The 19,834-nt window shown below is 43.3% G+C and overlaps 1 protein-coding gene across 7 annotated transcripts in view; it reads left to right on the top strand.

The window, feature by feature from the left end:
- The window catches only part of MID2 (midline 2), a 98,560-nt gene that overhangs the window by 9,000 nt on the left and 69,726 nt on the right, over positions 1-19,834 (top strand). For 2 of the 7 annotated variants that reach the window (XM_057718508.1, XM_057718507.1), the window contains exon 1: positions 10,107-10,557. The exons of 1 other annotated variant lie outside the window; for it this stretch is intronic. In XM_057718508.1, coding sequence (XP_057574491.1) covers positions 10,464-10,557 — 94 coding nt within the window. In that variant the 5' untranslated portion in view covers positions 10,107-10,463. Of the gene's footprint in view, positions 1-9,636; positions 9,840-9,931; positions 9,986-10,106; positions 10,558-15,487; positions 16,274-19,834 lie in introns of those variants that run through there. 4 more of the 7 variants (XM_057718514.1, XM_057718510.1, XM_057718509.1 and 1 more) reach the window with 4 other exon arrangements.

The following is a 19,834-nucleotide window of genomic DNA, read 5'->3' as shown; positions in this document are numbered from 1 at the left end:
TTGTTCAGGCATATTTGACCATGTGAATGGACCCGCGCTATCTCCTCCCTGGTTCCACATACTCTATTTATACCACTGCAGCTTAGGTTTGACGGACCATTTCCTCTGCCTCCCCTCATCTCAGGCTGAGTTGGGTGTCCCTCTTCTGTTCTTTTGTTTTACTTCTATCATTTCACTTACCACACTATGTACCAATTATTTGTGTGAAAAGAATTGTTATGTCAACCTAATGAGCCAACAGTATGTTGTGGCCACAAAATACTTCATTCATCAAATATTAACTGAATTCTTACTATGTGCCAAGCACTGTACATGGTGTGATGGATACAATTTTGAATAAAGCATAGTCCTTGCCCTCAGGAAGCTCACAGTCTAATGAGGGATACGGGCCTGTGAACAGGTGAGAAAAACATGGCTGGACAAGTGCTGGGATAGAAGTGGGATGCTTTGGAAGCACGGAAGAGGAAAATCTAATCCAGGCCAGGATGGGACATGTTGAAGAAGCCTTCTTGGAGGAGATGATCCCTGGGCTGAGTCTGAGAAGAAGTCTGCCAGGCAAAGGGGGAATGAGAAGCAGAGAGGGTGGGCATCGAAGCAGAGGCTGAAGCATGAGGAAAGTCATAGAAGTGTTTGGAGAATTGCAAGACGGCAAGCAGTTTGGTATTGTTGAGACAATAGCTGTGAGTGAGGCAGTAGCGTGGGAGATGAAGCTGACAAGTTTGAGGAGATTTGCACAGCCCTGATAGCTTGGACTCCATCTTGTAGGTAATGACGTGTTACAGGATCGCATTTGCAATTTAAAAAGCTAATTCTGGTGGCTGTGTGAAGAGTTGGCAGGGTCAAAACTGGAGGCAGGGAGATCAACTAAGAGTTTGTTGCAGTTACTAGGTGTGTGATGAGTTGTGAAATATTTGAGAAGGAAAATTATCAAGATTGGGTCAGGGTTTAGCTAGGGGGGAGTGAGGAGGCAAAACTGACTTTCATGTTTGTGGCGTGGGAGTGACTGGGTGATGCCATCAGTTGAGACAGAGAATATAAGAAAAGGAATAGATATGAGGAGGAGATACTGAGTTTGGTTTTGGACATGTTCAAGTCGAGGTATCTGCAGGATTTTTCAGAATTGGAGTACAGTTCTGGCCTGGAGATATAGATTTAGGTGTCATCAGAACAAAGGTAAAAATGAAAATAATAATAATGGATGGGACCATCTGGGAGAATTTGGAAAGTGGGAAGAACCAAGGACCAAGGATGAAATCCTGGTCAACACCTACGGGTTAATGGAGGAGGAGGATCACGTGAAAGAACAAGTAAGAATAGTCATAGAGGTGTGAAGGGAACAAGGAAAGTGTGGTGTCATGGAAACCACAAAAAAGAAAGAAATGTGCAGCAGTGTTAAATGACACTGAAAGGTCTAGTAAAATAAGGGTTCCAAGAAAGAACTTATTTAATGCTTTGCTAAAATCCAAAGAAATCCAAAATTCCATTTGCTTATTTTTCCTAACAATTAGCTTCATCAAAGAAGGAAATCAGGTTAATTTGACTTATTCTTGGTCAAAACGTCTCCCTTTAATAATCTGAGCATTCTAGAAGTTGTATTAAATGGACAAATATTTATTGAGCACTTAACTTACAGCAGGCGTTGCATTCGGCTCTGTTCTAGGCTCGTCATTAGTAAACCAGACAGAAAAAAATCCCTGCTCTAATGGAGCTTGTAATTGAGATACACTATAGTTATGGTTCTAACTTCAATTCCAATGAGTGTTGGGGTTTTTCCCCATACCAGCAAGCAATTCTCCCACACCAGCTGGCTGTCCTACAATTCAATTCAATGCTGACACTATCCACCTGGACATAAATGTCAGACCCCACAGGTTAAAGGCTCAGTCCTACAAGACTCCCCCCTCCCCCTTTAAATGCCAACCATAAGACCAGGTTGTTGCCTGTGCTTCTGACCCTCTGGCTATAGATTTGAGGTTCCAATGACCCCTTCCTTGAGTTCAGTTAATTTGCTAGTGTGGCTCACAGAACTCAGAGGAACATTTTACTTACTAAATTACCAGTTAGTTATTAAAAGATATGATTTTAGGAACAGCTAGGTAAAAGAGATGCATAGGGCAAGATATATGGGAAGGGACACCATATTTCCAAGCCCTTTCCAAGTGCCCAGTCTCCAAGCACCAACATGTGTTCACGAACCTGGTGGCTCTCCAAACCCTGTCCTTTTGGATTCTTATGGAGGCTTCATTACATAGGCATCATTGGTTAGATCATTGGCCATTGGCTATTGACTCAACCTCCAGCACTTCCCCTCCCTGGAGGTCCCCTGGCAACCAGCACCCTACCTTGGGTGTGGTCCAAAATTCACCTCATTAACATAACAAAAACACACTTTCTACTTTCATCACTTAGGAAATTCCAAGAGTTTTAGGAGCTCTGTGCCAGGAACAGGAACGAAAGCCAAATATGTATTTCTTATTATAAATCACAATATCACAATAGCATGATGTTTATGAGCCTGGGTCTAAATCCTGGAATCACCACCTGCTAAACTATACGACTCTGGATAAATTACTTAATCTCACAGCCCTAGTTTCTTCATCTATAAAATGGCGAGACTAAGGGTTATTGCCGGAAGGTTATTATTAACATTGAAAGAGCTAATACACACAAAATGCTTTTAACAGTGTTAGGCGCATAATACGAGCTCAATAAATGTTAGTTATTCTGTTGTGTGTGGGGGCGTGGGGACAAGCCAATAAATAGGAAAATATGCGTTAGTGCAATGGAAATAATTAACATCAAGAGATTTGAAAGCAAGTAAATGCTAGTTACTTTAGATTGGATGGTGTACTCTGAGACAAGGATGTTTGAGTTGAATTCTGAACAAAAAGGAATTAGCTATTTAACAATCCTGGCAGAGTGCACTCCAGGTAAACCAACTATGGCCCTTGGGCCAAATCTGGCCCACAGACTGTTTTTGTAAATAAAGTTTGATTCTTTACGCATTGTCTGTGGCTGCTTTTGCTCAGAGCTGAGTAGTTGCGACAGAGACCATATGGCCCAAAAGCCAAAAATATTTACTGTTTGGCTCGTTAGAGAAGAAGTTTGCCCACCCCTGCTCTATGCAGAAGGAATAGCAAATGCAAAGGCCCTAGGCAGGGATGAGCTTGGAGAGTTCAAGGAACAGAAAGAACTGAAATGGGTAAGAGGAATGAATGGTAATGAACCTTGCCTTGGATCCACAGTAAGTCCACACTGATCTGTAGTTTGCAGGATCCATCTTCTTTCCTCTTTTGAAAACCGTTCTTCTCCAGTCTTTGAGGATCACATGGTACTTCTCCCATATGTACAATTTCCCAAGGATCACTGACAGTGGTTCATTGATTGTTCTTGTAGGTTCTCATTGCCTAGGGAGTAATTCATCCGGGCCAGGAGATTTGAACTTATTTAGAGCAGCACTCTTAACATATCACAGGCCAGTCAATACTAAGAGAAATCACAATCTCCAACCACTGCTTTATTTTAAACTTGAATCCCATTCGACTTAATTTCACTGATATTTTTGAGTTGGAATTAATTGCTATGGATCTTAACTGATTAATATCCATTATATATATTTATAGACATACATATCTATATGTTTGTCTATACTTGTCTATATCTGTGATAATATTTCCCAAACTGTATTTTGAGAGATGCTAGTATCCTGTGAGATATCAATAAGTGAGTAGAACATGAAAGTTCCATGGTCAAATATATTTGGGAAATGCTAAGCAAAGCTAAAATAGGTTTTATTTCTGGCAGGACTTCTTAAAGCCTTAATATGCTAATGTGTGCTGTGAGTCTCTGAGAGAGAGATTCAGTATGCAACATTTCCTAAACTTACTTGATCAAATTCACTTTTCTCAGAACACCAGTTAGTACCCTGAGGGGCACCAGTGTTTCTTGGGTCAGTTTGAAAATGGCTGGCATTTAGGCAGTTGAGGCACTGAGAAATGTGTCTGGCCTCCCTGCCTGAATCTGCTATAAATTTCTGCCAAGGGATCCTTTCCATGTGATATTCTCATTGCAGATTGAAGATTGGGGTAAATCTGTATCAGTGTGATTAAAGTTATCTCTGGACTGCACTGTTCCCTGATTCTTGCCATCCACCCAGCAAATATTAGCACCTACTATGAGCTAGGTCCTGTTCTAGGTGTTGGAGATACACCAGTGATGGAGACAGACAAGGTTCTTGTTCTCATGGAATATATATGCGAGCGTGCAGGTGTGTGTGCATGGTGGGGAACACATAATAAACACATATGGTAATTTTAGCTAGTGATAAGTGCCCTGAAGGGTGTTATATTAGAGAGTAACGTAAAGGGGTTACTTTAGATGGGGTAGTCAGGGAAGGCTTCTGAGTAGGTGATGCATAACCTGAAAGAAGGAACTAGAACATCCGTGTAAAGAGTGGAAGGAAGAGCAGCACTCCAGCAGAGGGAGAGAACATGCAAAGTTTTGGGGGGTGGCCAAGAGCTTGTGGTTCAAGGCGTGTCAGAAGGTTAGTGTGTTTGGATTGTAGTGAGCAAGGGTGAGAGTGGAACAGGATGAAGTGGGAGAGGTAGACAGAGGCCATTTTGATGCCAAGTCTTATAGACCATGTCAAGAAAGTTGTGTTTTACTCTAATGGCCATGAGAGGAGAACGTAAAATGGTCAGATTTCCATTTTTGAAAGATCGCTTTGGCTGCAAGAGGGCAAAAGTAGAAGAGGGGAGACGAAAACAAGACTTGATGATGGATTGAACATTGGGTGTCGGGGAGAGGAGAGCATCAAGGATGGCATCCCAGTGTGTGGTTTAAACAATTGGGTGGTGCCATTTACTGAGATGGGAAGGAGCAGAAACTGAAGAGTCTCTTTTGGCCATGTTAAGTTAATGCTGTCTGTGAGGCATCCAGGTGGAGATGTGAAATAGTCAGGTGGATATGCAAGTCTAGACTCAGGGGAGAGGTCTGAGCAGGAGAGCTAAAGTGGGGATTGTACTTAAATCATGGGACTTGAAGAGGTCACCTAGGAAGTGAATGTAGGTGGAGAAGACAGCCAAGGACCGAGGCTTGGCTCTCACCAACCTTCAGAGGTTGAAGAGCAGGAGGAGGAAGAAACAGAGCCCGAGGAACAGGCAGTGAACTTGGAGAAAAACCTGGAGGATGTGGAGTCACAGAAACTAGACTCTAAGTGACCCTGTGCGCTGGTTAGGAAGTCATGGTGAGCTGGAAGTTTTAGGCTTGGGCCCGAAGACTAATTAAAGCTCTAGGAAAAATATTTACCAATGTAGTATAGATTTCAAACAGATGTGTTCATTGTAGCAAACACAATAATTCAGATAAATTACAGAATTAATAAAAGCAATACCAAAATATAGATCAAAGGTGAATGAGAAATACCAGGAACATGCCATTTCTCCACACTGGGAACGTATTTATTTTGAACATGGCCTGTTCACAACTGGTTTTAGAACAATGTCCTATTGATGAACCCATGCCAAAGTACTTTTCTTTTCACCATCCTGTTAAGAGCCCCCTGGTTAGAAAAGCCTTCAGTCAACCTCTGGATTTCAGGCAACTAGCTGCTTCTTTTGAGAGCTGTATGAAGGTTCCCTTCTGCAGAAGCAACAATGCTCTTGTGCAACAAAATCTCCCTTCTGTGATTTTTCCCCTCTGAAACAGACTGGGCTCTGTGCTTCTCTCTGTAGAAAGTATCTGGAGCGTTCCCTCGCCTACCCCGCCCCCCTATTTGTAGTTAGAAAAAAAGAGCCCATGAGCTGTCCCTTTCATACTCTCGGACTCTGGTGTCGTGAGTCTGCCTCAGATTAATTCAATTAAACACCTCAAGCTGAATCTGTCAAATGTCTTTTTTTCCCATGGGCCCGATTTATCTTGCTAATAGGATCAACACATGTTATATACAAAGGTAACCATTAAATAATTATAAACAAATAATTTCATCACATACTCCCAGCTGATTTTGCATCTCCTGCCAGATACAAAACATTTACTTTAATACATTTACAGCGATAATTTGCATAAAACCACTGAAAGTGGGGATATTTTCAAAGCAGCTGCTTATGTGATGCGATTAGCAAAATCTCCCACCCCCATCCCCACCCACCCACACTATTAGTCATTGCTTTGAGTTAATACATTGAAGGCCTCTGTTAAAATTAAAACATTATCTACAGAGACAAATGAAATTATTAACATTTAGTTCAAACGAGTTGATTGAAATCCTCCATCAGTAAGATCCTTTGTGAAAGGAGCCCAGAAGTAGTTTTAAGTTTTGAGGAGGGAAAAGGAAAGGTCCAGAATAGGGGCTGCTGCTTGGGGAGGGAAGATGGTGTCGGGATACTCTGTGTAGAGCTCTGGTAAGCCAGGGACTAGCTTGAAAGCACTGGAAGCTCAGGTGAAGGGGAGACTGCTGAAAAGTGAAGGAAAGAGTGGTTTCTAAAGGACAATAAAAGCCATTAAAAACAAGTCTCCTATAAGTGAGTTCTGCCAAGAGCCAGCTAACTTGGTTCCTGTGTGTCTGTGATGAAAGTGGTCATTTCTTCACATTTTAGAAAATTTTCCATCTCTCTGTAGGGGTCATATCGAGTGAGGTTAAAGAATTCTCAGGGATCAATTGACTTCTGACTCAACTTTGGATTTTTGGAGACATATCTTAAAACAATTTTTTTAATATTCAAACAGTTATAAAATATATAGAATCAAACCTGGGGACTTCCCTGGTGGTCTAGTGGCTAAGACTCTGCATTCCCAATGCAGGGGGCCCAGGTTCCATCCCTGGGCAGGGAACTAGATCCCACATGCCGCAACTAAGAGTTCACATGCTACAACTAAAGATCCTGCATGCCTCAACTAAGACCTGGCGCAGTCAAAGAAATGAATATTTTTTAAAAAACCTTAAAAAAACCTGAACGATCCCCTCAACATCCACCACAATTCTAGGCTCACACTATTTTACACTGTGCTTCCAGGTTTCTTTCTATGCATTTACTGGCATATGCATACATCTATTTTCTTACACAAATACAGTAATCTCTCTGTTCTGTATACCTCCTTGTTCTTTTTAAAATTTGTTTTATTGTGGTAAAATATACATAATGTAACATTTACCATTTTAACCATTTTTGAGTGTACAATTCAGTGGTATGAAGTACTTTCACAATGTTGTGGAACCATCACTGCTATTCAGTTCCAGAACTTTTCCCATCATCCCAAATAGAAACTGTGTAACCATTAAACAGTATCCCCCCCCCATTCTCCCCTCCCTTCAGTCCCTGGTAACCTCTGTTCTATTTTTTGTCTCTATCCTCCTAGTTCTTACAAAATTGTTTTTGAAAAGGTAATACACGAACATTATTAAAAAATTCAAACAATACAAAAGGGCAAATACGTTAAATACTTCTCCAATGCTTGACTCTCAGGGAACCAAGTAATCAGTTTCTTAGGTATCTTTACTGAAGAGTCTATACACATACAACCACACATAGACAGACATATTCCTACCCCCCTTTTCACATAGTAGTAGCAAACCATACACAGCTTGCTCTTCTCACTTAATATTTGCGATATATAAATATATATAATGCACATATATAATTCTTATACATACACTCTTCTGTTATGCTAGGATCATTTTATTTCTGACTCAATTTTTAAAAAATTAACTTTTTAAGTGTGGCAAGAAGCATAGAACATAAAATTCACCTTCCCAACAATTTCTAAGTGTACAATACAATACTGTCACCCACATGCACCTTGTCGTGCAACAGATTCCCCAGAACCCCTCACCCCAATCCTGCATGACTGAAACTCTAAGTCCACAAAACAACTCCTTCCCTCCCCCTCCCCCCAGTCCCTAACGTGCACCATTCTACTTTCTGTTTCTATGAGTTTGACTACTTTAGGTACCTTCTATAAGTGGCATCACACAATATTTGTCCTTCTGTGACTGCCTTATTTCACTTAGCATATTACCCTCAAGTTTTTCATCCATGTCATAGCATGTGGCAGGATTTCCCTCTTTCCTAAGGCTGAATGTATATGCCATATTCAGTGCATATACACTGAATGTATATGCCACATTTTCTTTGTACATTAACCTCTCCATGGATATTTAGGTTGCTTTCACTTCTCACTATTGTGAATAATGCTGCAATGAACATGGGGGTGCAAATATCTCTTTGAGGGTCTGCTTCCAATTCTTTCAGATATATTTCCAGAAGTGGGATTGCTGAATCATATGGTGGTTCTATTTTTAATTTTTTGAGGAACCTCCTTACTGTTTTCCATAGCAGTTGCACCATTTTACATTCCCACCAACTGTGTACAGTGTTCCAATTTCTCCACATCCTCATCAACACTATTTTCTGTTTTGTTGTTGTTGTTGTTTATTTTTTAATACCGGTCAGGCTAACAAGTGTGAGATAATATCTTATTGTGGTTTTGGTTTGCATTTCCCTTATGATTAGTGACATTGAGCATCTTTTCATATGCTTGTTGGCCATTTATATAGCTTCTTTGGAGAAACGTCTTTTCAAGTCCTTTGCCCTTTTTTTTTTTGCCCATTTTTTAATTGTGTTATTTATTTTGTTATTGGGTTGTAGGAGTCCTTTACATATTAACCTCTTATCAGATATATGGTTTGCAAATATTTTCCCTCCATTCTTGCCTTTTCACTGTTGATTCTTCTGCTGCACAGAAGTTTTTAAGTTCGATGTAGTCCCACTTGCCTATTTTTGCCTGTGCTTTTGGTGTGACTCATTAACTTTCACTTCTCTTAGGGCCAGACTTTCATCAGGATAGCCTGGTTGTGATTTTTGTCTTCCTTTCCACCTCAGTGCTCTCTAGCACATTGTTTACCAGGGGTGTTGGCTAATGACTATTGGTTCTCTGATGGGATACACCCAGAATTACCTTAATTTTTCTGGACTCATTCCCATGGAAGGTAATGGGAGGCCTATGTGAGAGGGGGCTGTTTCCTCCCATTTTCTCATTTCTTTCCCCTTCATCTCCCCTTTTTCTGCCCTTCATCTCCCCATGTTAGGTACAGAATCTCCTTTGGGGCCTCCTCCTCCTTCCCTCTCCCACCCTCCTCCTGAGGGGGGCGGTGGTCTCTGAGCCAATGACAGGTCAGCCCATGGGCTGACTCCAGGCCAATGAGCGCTTCTGGGTTCCAGATGGACCAATTAGCTTATTACGGGCACTGAATACCTGTATGGCTGGCATCGGTCCCATTGTCCTCTTATTAGTGACCCTCCTGTTTTGCCCATAAAGGATTTGAATGTGTAAATGGAGCCGTACTCTCTCCCCCCTCCTCCCCCTTTTTTTGGTTTTGTTTTTAAATTTTGGTGGCTTTAATCCATCCCCACAACTTCTGCTCAAAGCCAATAAAACACAGCCATTCTCCCTTTGTAAAAAGCAAGAGGGGTTGGGTTTCCTTCAATTGTCTGCCCTTTTCTGTCTCCTCCACTATTTTTGTTTTACTTTGTAGTTAACTTTGCATAGAGCAGCTTCGTCCGAGGACCTGTGCGGTGGACCTAGGCACTCTCTTCTCATTGCCAGCTGCAACGGCCTTTTCGTTGTTCTAACCTGGGGGGTTGTGGGACCGGGGGCTTGGCGGCTGGGAGAAGAGTTTGGCCAGAGCCTTCCTTCTGCATTTCACACACATTCTGCTCTCTCTCTCTCTTACACACACCACACACACACACACACTCGCTCACACGCCCGCTCGGGCCCCTCTGCGTGTGTCTTCCTTCAAGATGACAGGACGCTGGAGAAGAGGCTGCTGGAATCAGCTGGTAGGTACAGTAGTAACCCGAACCCCACCCACCCGCTGCCTTTGCTCGCTCAGGTTTCTCCGGTCACTCCTGCCCGGGGAGAAAACCTGTAAACGCGCCTCCAGAGGAGGGGCAGGGGGAGCTGGGAGCGGCGGGGGCGGCGGAAGGTGAGCCGGGGAAGGTGGCGGAGCACCCGTGCTGCCGGGCCCTTCCCAGCGCTCCCTCGGGGCGGCAGCCCCAGCCCGGTTCGCCCCCACCCCATCCCCCTTTTCGTCGGGATTGCCTCCCCCCCCCCCCCCGCCCGCTGCTGCGGCGGCGGAAATGACAGTGTGGTGCTGCCGCGGTGTCATGGTGCTGCCCCTGGACTGAGGAGCGAAAACTCTTAAGTTTGGCTCAGGAGACCCAGCTGCGGTGGCTTGGCGGCCGCCGTGCTGTCCCCGGCGGGGAGCGCGGGCGGGCGGATCCCGGCTGCTGCGCGGCGGCGGCGGCGAAGGCGGGCGGCGGCCTAGAGCGGCGGCAAGCAACGGCGGCGGCGGCGGCGGCGGCGGCCAGGGAGCTCGCGCCAGAGCCCGAGCCAGCTCGCGCGGGAGGCAGGCGAGCACCCGGCTCCCTCGGGCGCGCAGAGGACGTGGCCGGCAGCCGGGAATGCTCTGGGTAAAAGGCGCCCCCTCGCCGCGGCCCTGGGGGCCGAGCGCCACTGCCGGCGCAGGGCTCGGCCCCGGCTCGGGCCGTGTCTCAGGTGCGGCCGGGGCCCGGAGCCGGCCGAGGGCTGCTCCGGGGCTCGGCGGGGCGGGGTGACGGGGCCCGCGAGGCTCGAGGTGGCGGCGGCGGCGGCAGGCGCCCCGGCCCGGCCCTGGCTCCCCGTTGTGCCGCTGGGGCCCGGGCACCCATCGCTGCCTTCCCGGGACGGAGTTTGCACTCCGGGTGCGGGGCGGGGGCGGGTCCGAGGCCTCCCGCGCAGCCCGGCCCGGCCGGGCGCGGGCCCTGGAGCGGCTCTCCCGGAGCCTGGGCGCTAGTCTGGGAAAGGGCACCGCCGCCTTCCCACGCTCCCGCGGCCGGCAGCCTCCTTGGCCCGGGCGGCGCCCCTCGGCCGCCCGGCGGTGGCTGCTGCGGCAGCCGGAGATGCTACGGACAACCCTGCCCGCAGGGAGGCCCGGCGAAACTTAATCCCTTTGCTGCCGGAGGAGCGATCCTCGAGTCTCCGTCTGGGTGATTCCTTATTTCTGGCCTAGCTGTGAAACCAGCTCAGTGGAGGAGAGGGAAAACTTAGACTAGGTCCCCAGGACAGACTGCGACTGAACCCGGGAGAGGTGGGGTTTCTCCATTCCTGCTCGTAAGAATTAAGTAAATAACGGCGGAGTAGACTTACAGAAACCTTTTCGGTGTGATGGTAAGGTTTAGGTTACTTAGCATTTCGTATGCAGCGCATTTCTTGGAGGCGTTTCTTCTCAGAGCAGGAAATTGGGATCCTGGGGTCGCTGGGTTCTTCACTTTCTCTCTTCCACACTCCTTTACCCGCCTTCACGCTCACTCGCCTTCTTCCTACGTGGTCGTCACACACCTACCTGCCCACCTGAATCTCCCACCCGTCCCCTGGACTCCTCTCCATCAACCCGTGCCCTCTCGGCCTCCCAGCCGTGCCGCCTCTGGCTTCTGAACCAGTTTGCCTTTTTGAGGGTTTCTGAGTGTGGGGAGGGTGGACGGTGATCGTTGTTTGTCTCTGAAGAGGAGCCCTTGTAAAGGAATATATTAGAGGCTATGTAAATAGACAAGTGCTGTGTGTGGGTTGATTCTTATGATTCTCAAGTTGGGCCATAAGGGCTGCCTTGAACCCCATTCTGTTCCCTCCCAGTACTCTAATCAGTTCTCTGACAGTGTTCCAATAGAAGGGGAATGCTGAACAGGGAGAATCTCTCCCAACTTCTCAGCTCTACCCGGGCTGGTTACCCCTAACTCTCACATCCTCCTTTTCACTCCTCTCCACTGATCACTGCCCTGAGGGGGAAAGAGTCTTTGCTATTCTTACATATTCCTGTCCAATCACTTAACTTAATGCAGATATATAATGTGAATTAGATGTCTCCTGATGGTTCCTCACAACTTGATTGATGTGGTTGAAATACAAGTCTAGGAGCCAAGAAGATCAGAGAGCTCATCCCAAATCTGATGTTACATCGGCTTTGTGGCCTTAGGACATTCCTATGACCTTTCTTTCATAGTTGATGCACTTGTATGAAAGGCATCATATTGTATACTGGCTATTGTGAATCTTGGCTTAGTCCTTTGAAGATGAAAGCGTTCTATAAACCCTCAGCATTATATTTTTCAAAGAAAGTACTTCATTTACCTTTTATTGGGGTAATAGATTGGGTGTAAGTAGGAACCCTAGTTTACTGGGAACCCTAACTTGCCATTATTAACTCCCTTGGGAGCCAAATCTAGCACCCTACTTTGGTCCTAAGTCTTTTTTTTTTTTCTTTAGTGCACGTGCAACTGAATGAAAACATACAGAAAGCTAGGCATACAGAGTAATGGTGATTATTTTAAGCTAAGCCTTGAATCATATCTAATGTACTCTAACCTAACAATCTGAGTCAGACTCATTTGAAAACATAACCTCACTCATTTTTAGACCATATGGGGGCAGGTAGTTAATTTCTATTTGAAAACATAACCTCATTCATTTTTAGACCATATTGGGGGCAGGTAGTTAATTTCTACTGAAAAGTGGCATAAATAATTTTAGGCATGGCCATCTGAGCATGATTAGCATCTAGCAGTGGTGAGTCAACAATATTTATTAAAAGCACCTACAGTGTGCAGAATCCTCTGCCTACTGGGCTAGGGCCCCCCAGCCTTGGCCTTGTATTTTGGCCTCCTGCTCGTTTAAGGCCTGCCTTCTTACTTGCAGCTCCTGGATTAGGACAGGGAGGGGCTGTGCTGCACAGCGGTAGAGGCTGGAGACGTGAAGGAGCAACTGTTTGTCTCCCATTTCCTTTCATGACTACTAGACTCATCTAGCATGTTGTACCTTGCAAGGCCACCCTCGGGAAGGACTGCTGCAAATCAGAATGACTTGTTTGCTTCATGAACATATCATCTGAACAGTGCAAATTGATTTAGGTGAAATCGGTTTAGTTAATCCCTCCTCTAAGTGCAGGGCAACTTGCTCCAACTTGTAGATCCTAAAGCAGTGCCAGTGGAGTCTCATAATTGCGTCCAAAAAAGTGCTCTGGTAGTGAGCCTGTCCATCCCCTCATCTCTCCTCCCATAAAATCTGCTGACACCATGACAGCTGAGAAGGAAACTGCAGAAGGAGTATGTCTTTGCTACTTGGTGAAGAGGAGAGAAGGTCCTCCCTTCACTCTGTCCCTTAGCACTCAGGTTCTCTCTTTCCCAACAGGGACAGAGAGCCCTAAAAAGGAGGTGAAGACAGGGCGGAGGCACAGAATGTGTCTCAAATGGCTGTTCTCAGAGGTACCCGCTTGGCCGTGTGTGTGTGTGTGTGTGATTCAGTCTTTATGGCCCTAGCTGTTAGGCCATGGGCCTTGGCTGCTAGTGGAGGCCAGGGGGTGTTCCATTTCCAGTTAGCATTAAGTTTTTGTCTCCTCTTCTGTTCAAAAGGGGAAAATGTGGTACTGTGTTTGTGAAGCACCTCCTTACTTAGGCTGAGTGTCTTGACTTAGAGTATTGCATCACCAAAATATGACATGCAACATGTTGGTACTGTATATACCACAGTTCAGGAGAGTTCACAATTATTCACTTTTTGATGAATGAAATTTGAGTACCAAGGTGGTATTGTGCTAATGTCTGTATTTCACGTCTCTCAACAAACATTGTGTTCATCACTGAGCAGTGTAAAAAAAAAATAGACTAGAAAAGTGTTTCTCAACCTGTGTTGGATCATGCTAACAAGTGAGAAGACCAGATACAATGGTGTTGAGATAAGAAATCCCAACTCCACTGATCGCCCTGTGCAGGTTGCTAGTCTTCTTTTTATTTCCCCCCTCTTCCAAGGATCAATATATGTTTCTCCTTCCATTTTCATGAATTAAAACTCTGCTAAGAGTCTACTGTGGGCACTGGAGGTTTGTGGCTCTTTCTACAGTTTCTCTTTTTCCATCTTCCCCTTCTCCACGACCACAGACAGACATATTCTTTTTGGCAGTCAATCTCCCAGCTCCTGCTCTGCCTTTAGAAATCCTGTAAGCTGCTAAGACTACTAAATGGTTAAAATATGGGTGGTGGAGGGATTTTGAGTAATATGCCAACATCTCACCACTCCCTTCTCCATGTGGGGTTTACCTGAATATATAATAAAGGTGTTGGTTCTGCCTAAGTGGGTTAGCAGAGTATCCTTAGTAAGACTTGTCCTACTTGGATTCTTTTCTCCCTGCAGAGCTCTGACTGCCTGACCTTGGGCTTTCTCTCGGCTTCTTTCCTGCAGGTCAGACTCCTCTAGTTGATGAGCAGCATCCCCAGTCCCTGGATCTTCCTCTTACAGAGACCAAAAGATCCGATAACAAATTCATTATATGACTTAAAATCCTCCTGAAACAGAAAATGCCAGTATTTGCATTTTGCCCAGTTAGGGGTATAATCTATGGGCATGGTAGACGATGCTTATGCAGGACAGTGACGTGTCTGAATGTATACAGCCCAGAGATAGAAAAATGGTTTACGGCCCAGAATCCTCGATCGCTTTGTCTATTGCCCTTTGTTCAGTGTTGCTAAGATCCATGTGGTTCCCAGGGGAGTAGAAGCTTAATTGCAAATAGGCTTCTGTTCTCTGTCCCTTGTTTCTGACCTGAACTTGGGATCCTCTCAGCCTGACATTCAACAGCGTGCCCTACATACATATATTGCCAATTTTATTCTGTAGAAGTAGAGATGACTGACCATCCAGGTGTGCCACTGAACACTTAAAAATTGACATATATTTAATTGGGTAACAGAGATTGGGAAAAGCAGTCCTAGAATAGATGGAAAGCTGTGCTGGTAGCAGTAGGTAAATTAAGTTTGTTCTTCATTTGTTCTCCAGCCTCAAAACTGCCCGTGTGATTGGCATTAAGATAAAGGTGTTATGAATTGTACTTACGATTTCTGACAATTATCATGTGTTACCTAGGCAAATCTGTTTCTTGGTTACTTAGATTAATCTTTTGTGTTCATAGCAGATCTAGGACTTTTAGTTCTGCTATTGTGATATTTGTTTTAATGTCTATGATAACTGTATTGTAGAAAATAGCCAATGGTTGGATTTAGGAGCTAATTATTGTAAAGAAAAGATCATTAAGGGACTTCCCTGGTGGTGCAGTGGTTGAGACTTCTCCTTCCAATGCAGGGGTTCAGTCCCTGGTTGGGGACCTGGGATCCCACATGCCTTGGGACCAAAAGGCCAAGACATGGAACAGAAGCAATATTGTAACAAACTCAATAAAGACTTTAAAAATGGTCCACATCAAAAAAAGTCTTTAAAAAAAGTCTAGGTCTCAAGTCATTAAAAAAATCTTTAAATCCATGTACTGTAAAATATTAAGTAGTCTTTAATAACCTATTAGACAGGAACTGGTTCTGGTGCTGTCAGTTGGTAATCAACATCCAGTCCTGAGCTCTTCCTGTGCATGATAAAAGCTTAAGGAAAAAGAAGAGAGTTGTTTCCTTTGGGGGGATTCCAGTGTAACAGGGGAGAGATATGAGCATAATAAATGCCATAATCAGACCCATGGTCCTCCAGAAAACTTGTGGGGGAGTGTAATTGTCCTCCATTATGTCAACCATGCATTTGGGGTGAATTTCCAAACATGTGCTATTTCCTCAATAACTTGCTCTGTATCTGTCATCTGTGAATGTGTGTTGAGAATATCTGTATTTGTAAAGCAAGTTAATAATTTTATTTTATTCTCATCTGATCCTCGCAAGAGCCTGTGAGATGGGTAGGGCAGATATTTTTCATTCGACAGATGAGGAGGCTGCGGCCCAAATAGTTTAAATGTCTTACCTGGGATCACTCAGCTAATTCAGTTTAGAGCCAGGACTGCAACCAGGCTCTGTTGTGAGGATCAAATGAGATAATGCCTTTGGAACCATTTGAAAAATATAAGATTGGTACACAAATGTAAGGTGACTGTTACTATTTATTATGCTTACTGACCACTTAGCCTCTTTTTTCTGGGTTTCTATTTTCAGTCTTTATCTTTTTAGGGTGAGAGTTGTACGCATTGGTTGCCTTTTATGTTCCCAAATGATCAATTTTGAGCTTAAAGTGGTCCTTTCCTACCAATAGTATTCTAGGATTTGGTTCTTCCTTTTCTTCCAAAAGGTGTTGTCATTAGTTTGTACTCCCATAGGACTCCCCTCCCCTTTAGCTGTCCCCTGGAACACCCGTTATATCTTTGAGGTACAACAGGCAAAACCAGCCACTGTCCTTGAACACCTTGGCTCAGCCAGGGGTAAGTAATGCATTTTGTTTATTTCCAGTTCCTTTCATGATGATGCCCATCGCTTGTCAGCCTTTCCAGTCACACTAATAAATAAGATTTGTGTCTTGAGGAGCTGGTTTTCAATAATCCAAGGTGTCTTTCCTATGTGGTAACAGATAGCAAGAGCTCCGTAATAATAGGATGTCAGAGCTGGGACACATCTTAAAGAGATCGTCTGGTGATTCCAGTCCAACTTGAGTGACATTTTACAGTTAAGGGAACATCAGACTAAGCTGGGACTCATTTGCTCATCCTCCAAGGCAGAGGGACAGTTTCTAGTGTTTTAAGGAAGAGCTCATGGGACATAAATGTTAATATCCTAAATAATGTAAATCCTGCAGCCCAGCTCAATCCTCAGTCTACAGCCCAGGGTTCAGGTCGGATTTTACACGCATGGTTTTTCTTTGAAGAAAGGGAGACCATGGCTCCTCAGGGAGGTAATGAGAACCCAGAGCCATGCTCTGCAGACCTGGAAGATGAAAACTAGATGGAATATAAACTGTTGAAAAAAGTGGGCATTTAATTATGTTCAAATAACATTTGAAATAATAGCATTCTGCTAAGTGCAGATCACGGCTTCTCTCTCTGATTAGAGTTAACCAAATGTTGGATTTGAAGGGCAATGCTAAAATCAGTCTTTCATTTTGTTCGTGTAGAATGTATTATTTTTGTCCTAATCGCCTGCATTGAAACTCCTCCTTTGTACTTCTACCTACTCACACAGCCTTTTGATACCTTATTATAGTTTATTCTCATCAACTTTTTTTTCAGGAGTCTCAGCCTGAAGGGGTGGAGGGTGCAGGGTGACGATAAGCCATAGAGAAACAATTTTATACTGGAACAAGGGCAAATACATAAACATCCTTATTTGACTACACGGCGGTAACTAAATAATACGGAAGGGAACAAATCAGTGGATGTGGATGTGGGCATTTGTTTCTTAACATGGCAATTGGTCTGCTTGCCCAGGCATTTCATCAGTGCATTTTTGTGACAAACCATTGTGTTTTCTGGCAAAAGCTTCATGATTACCTGTAATTCAGTGGCACCCTATCAGGTTTACATCCTGTCTTTCTCCTTAGTATATTTTCTAATTCTGCATAGATTAGTGATTCACAAACTTTTTGAAGTTGCAGCACTGCTGTTGTTTTATTTTTTGGCATACCACTTCCTCCTATACTTCCTAAAGGTATTTTGTGATCTAGCAGTCAGATATTTTTTAGGAGCCTTATAATTTTTAAATGAATAAAAAATTGGGAGCTCATAATTCTCTGACACCCATTGATCATAAGAGATATCCCAGGTATTGCAAAACCTAGACAGTGAATCACTAACCTAGAAAAACAATTGAAAGGAGTAAGCAATTCAATACAGTTTAGAAATACTACATAATTACACAGTTGGCAGTATGGAATAGTGGTTAACTGTTCACACTCTGGATTGTGGGTTTGAATCTTTTTTTAAAAATTAAGGTAAAATTCACATACCATAATATTCACCACTTTAAAGTGTACAATTCCGTGGTTTTTAGTATATTCACAAAGTTGTGGAGTCATCACCACTAATTCCTAAACATTTTCATCATCCCCAAAAGAAAACCCATACACATTAGCAGTCACTCTTCATTCCCCTCCCCCATCCAGGCCCTTGACAAACACTAATCTAGTTTCTGTTCTTATGGGTTTGCCTGTTCTGGGCATTTCCTACAAAGGGAATCATATAATCTGTAACCTTTTGTGACTAGCTTCTTTCACTTAGCATAATGTTTTCAAAGATCATCCAGGTTGTAGCATGTAACGGTACTTCATTCCTTTTTCTTGCTGAATTATATTCCATTGTATGGATATACCACCTTTGTTTATCCATTCATAAGTTGAGGGACATTTGGGTTGTTTCCACCATTTGGTTATTGTGAATAATGCTGCTGTGAACATTTGTGTACAAGGTTTTGAGTGAGCATATCTTCAGTTCTTCTAGATCGTATGGTAACTCTACATTTAACATTTTGAGGAACTGCCAAACTGTTTCTCAAAGCAGCTGCATCAATTTACACTCCCATCAGCAATGTATGAGGGTCCCAATTTCTCTATATCCTGGCCGACATTTGCTTTGTTTTAAAATTATGGCCATCCTAGTGTGTGTGAGGTAATATTATAGGTATCCTGGTGAGTGTAAAGTGGGATCTCAGTGTGGTTTTGATTTGTATTTCCCTAATGGCTAACGATGTTGAGTACATTTTCATATGCTTACTGATCATTTGCATACTTCTTTGGAGAATTGTCTATTCAGATCCTTTGCCATTTAAAAAAATTTTGTCTTTTTATTGCTGAGTTGTAAGAGTTCTGTATATTTCTAGATACTTGACCTGTAGCATGTATATGATCTGCAAATATTTTTCCTATTCTGTGAGTTTTCTTTTCACTTTTTTGATGGTGTCTTTTATGGCACAGAAGTTTTAAATTTTGATGAAGTCCAATTTATCAGTTTTTTTCTTTAGTTACTTGTGCATTTGGTGTCATCTAAGAAACCCTTGCTCAACCTAAGTTCATGAAGATTTACACTTATGCTTCCTTCTAACAGTTTTATAGTTTCTGTGCTTACATTTAGATCATTGATCCATTTTGAGTAAATTTTTATGTATAATGTGGAGTCGGGCTGTAACTTCATCCTTTTGCATGTGAGCATCCGGTTGTCCCAGAACCACTTGTTGAAAAGATTACTATTTCCCTGTTGAATGGTTATGGAACCCTTATCAAAAGTCAGTTGACCATAAATATATGAGTTTATTTTTGGACTCTCAGTTTTATCTGGCTTTGAATCTTAGCTTTGCTACTTGCAAGCAAGAGTGACCCTGGACAAGTTACCTTTTTTGTTGTTGTAAAGTAGTACCCACCCTTTAGAGGGTTGTTGTGCCTGGCACATGGCAAATGCACAATAAATTTTAAGGGGAAGTGTGTTTAGGTAATCAGGGAAGTAGGGAAAATAGGAGATAGGTTGAAAGGATGCTGAAATATTAGGAGCGACCAGAACAAGGTGGCCTCATAAGTGAGAGATGAGATGAACAGACATTTGGAGAAGTTGAAAAAAGACTCAGTTCCCCCAAACTGTAAAATAAAACAGAATAGAAACAGTATAATAGAAAAAGTTATTTACCGTAAGCAACAGACTGTAACCATCTTGTATTATTCTTTATAGAGCTGAAATCAGTTAGGGTGATTATTTTGAAGCACTGATGTTTGACTTTTTATTCTGTCAAGGACACTTTTGAGAACATTTCGAATGCTATGGAAAACCCTCTCCCCATGAAAGTGTATATATGATATACATGCAGCATTCTTTAAACATTTCTGGAAAGTTCAGAAATCCCTGGTTAAAAATCCTATTTTGACCTTATCCAAAGAAATCCTGACCCATGGCATGCTTTCCTAAGCTTAATTTCATCGTGAGGTTCAAGTGTCACACTTAGGAACAACTTTTAGGGTTGCAGGAAAATTAGGAGAGCTTTTCCTCTGCCCAGAAGAATTAATATGG

This window comes from Hippopotamus amphibius, chromosome X, assembly GCF_030028045.1.
Source record: "Hippopotamus amphibius kiboko isolate mHipAmp2 chromosome X, mHipAmp2.hap2, whole genome shotgun sequence".
Taxonomy (NCBI): domain Eukaryota; kingdom Metazoa; phylum Chordata; class Mammalia; order Artiodactyla; family Hippopotamidae; genus Hippopotamus; species Hippopotamus amphibius.
The sequence above is the reverse complement of the archived record's forward strand: the minus strand, read 5'-3'. Positions and strand labels throughout refer to the sequence as shown.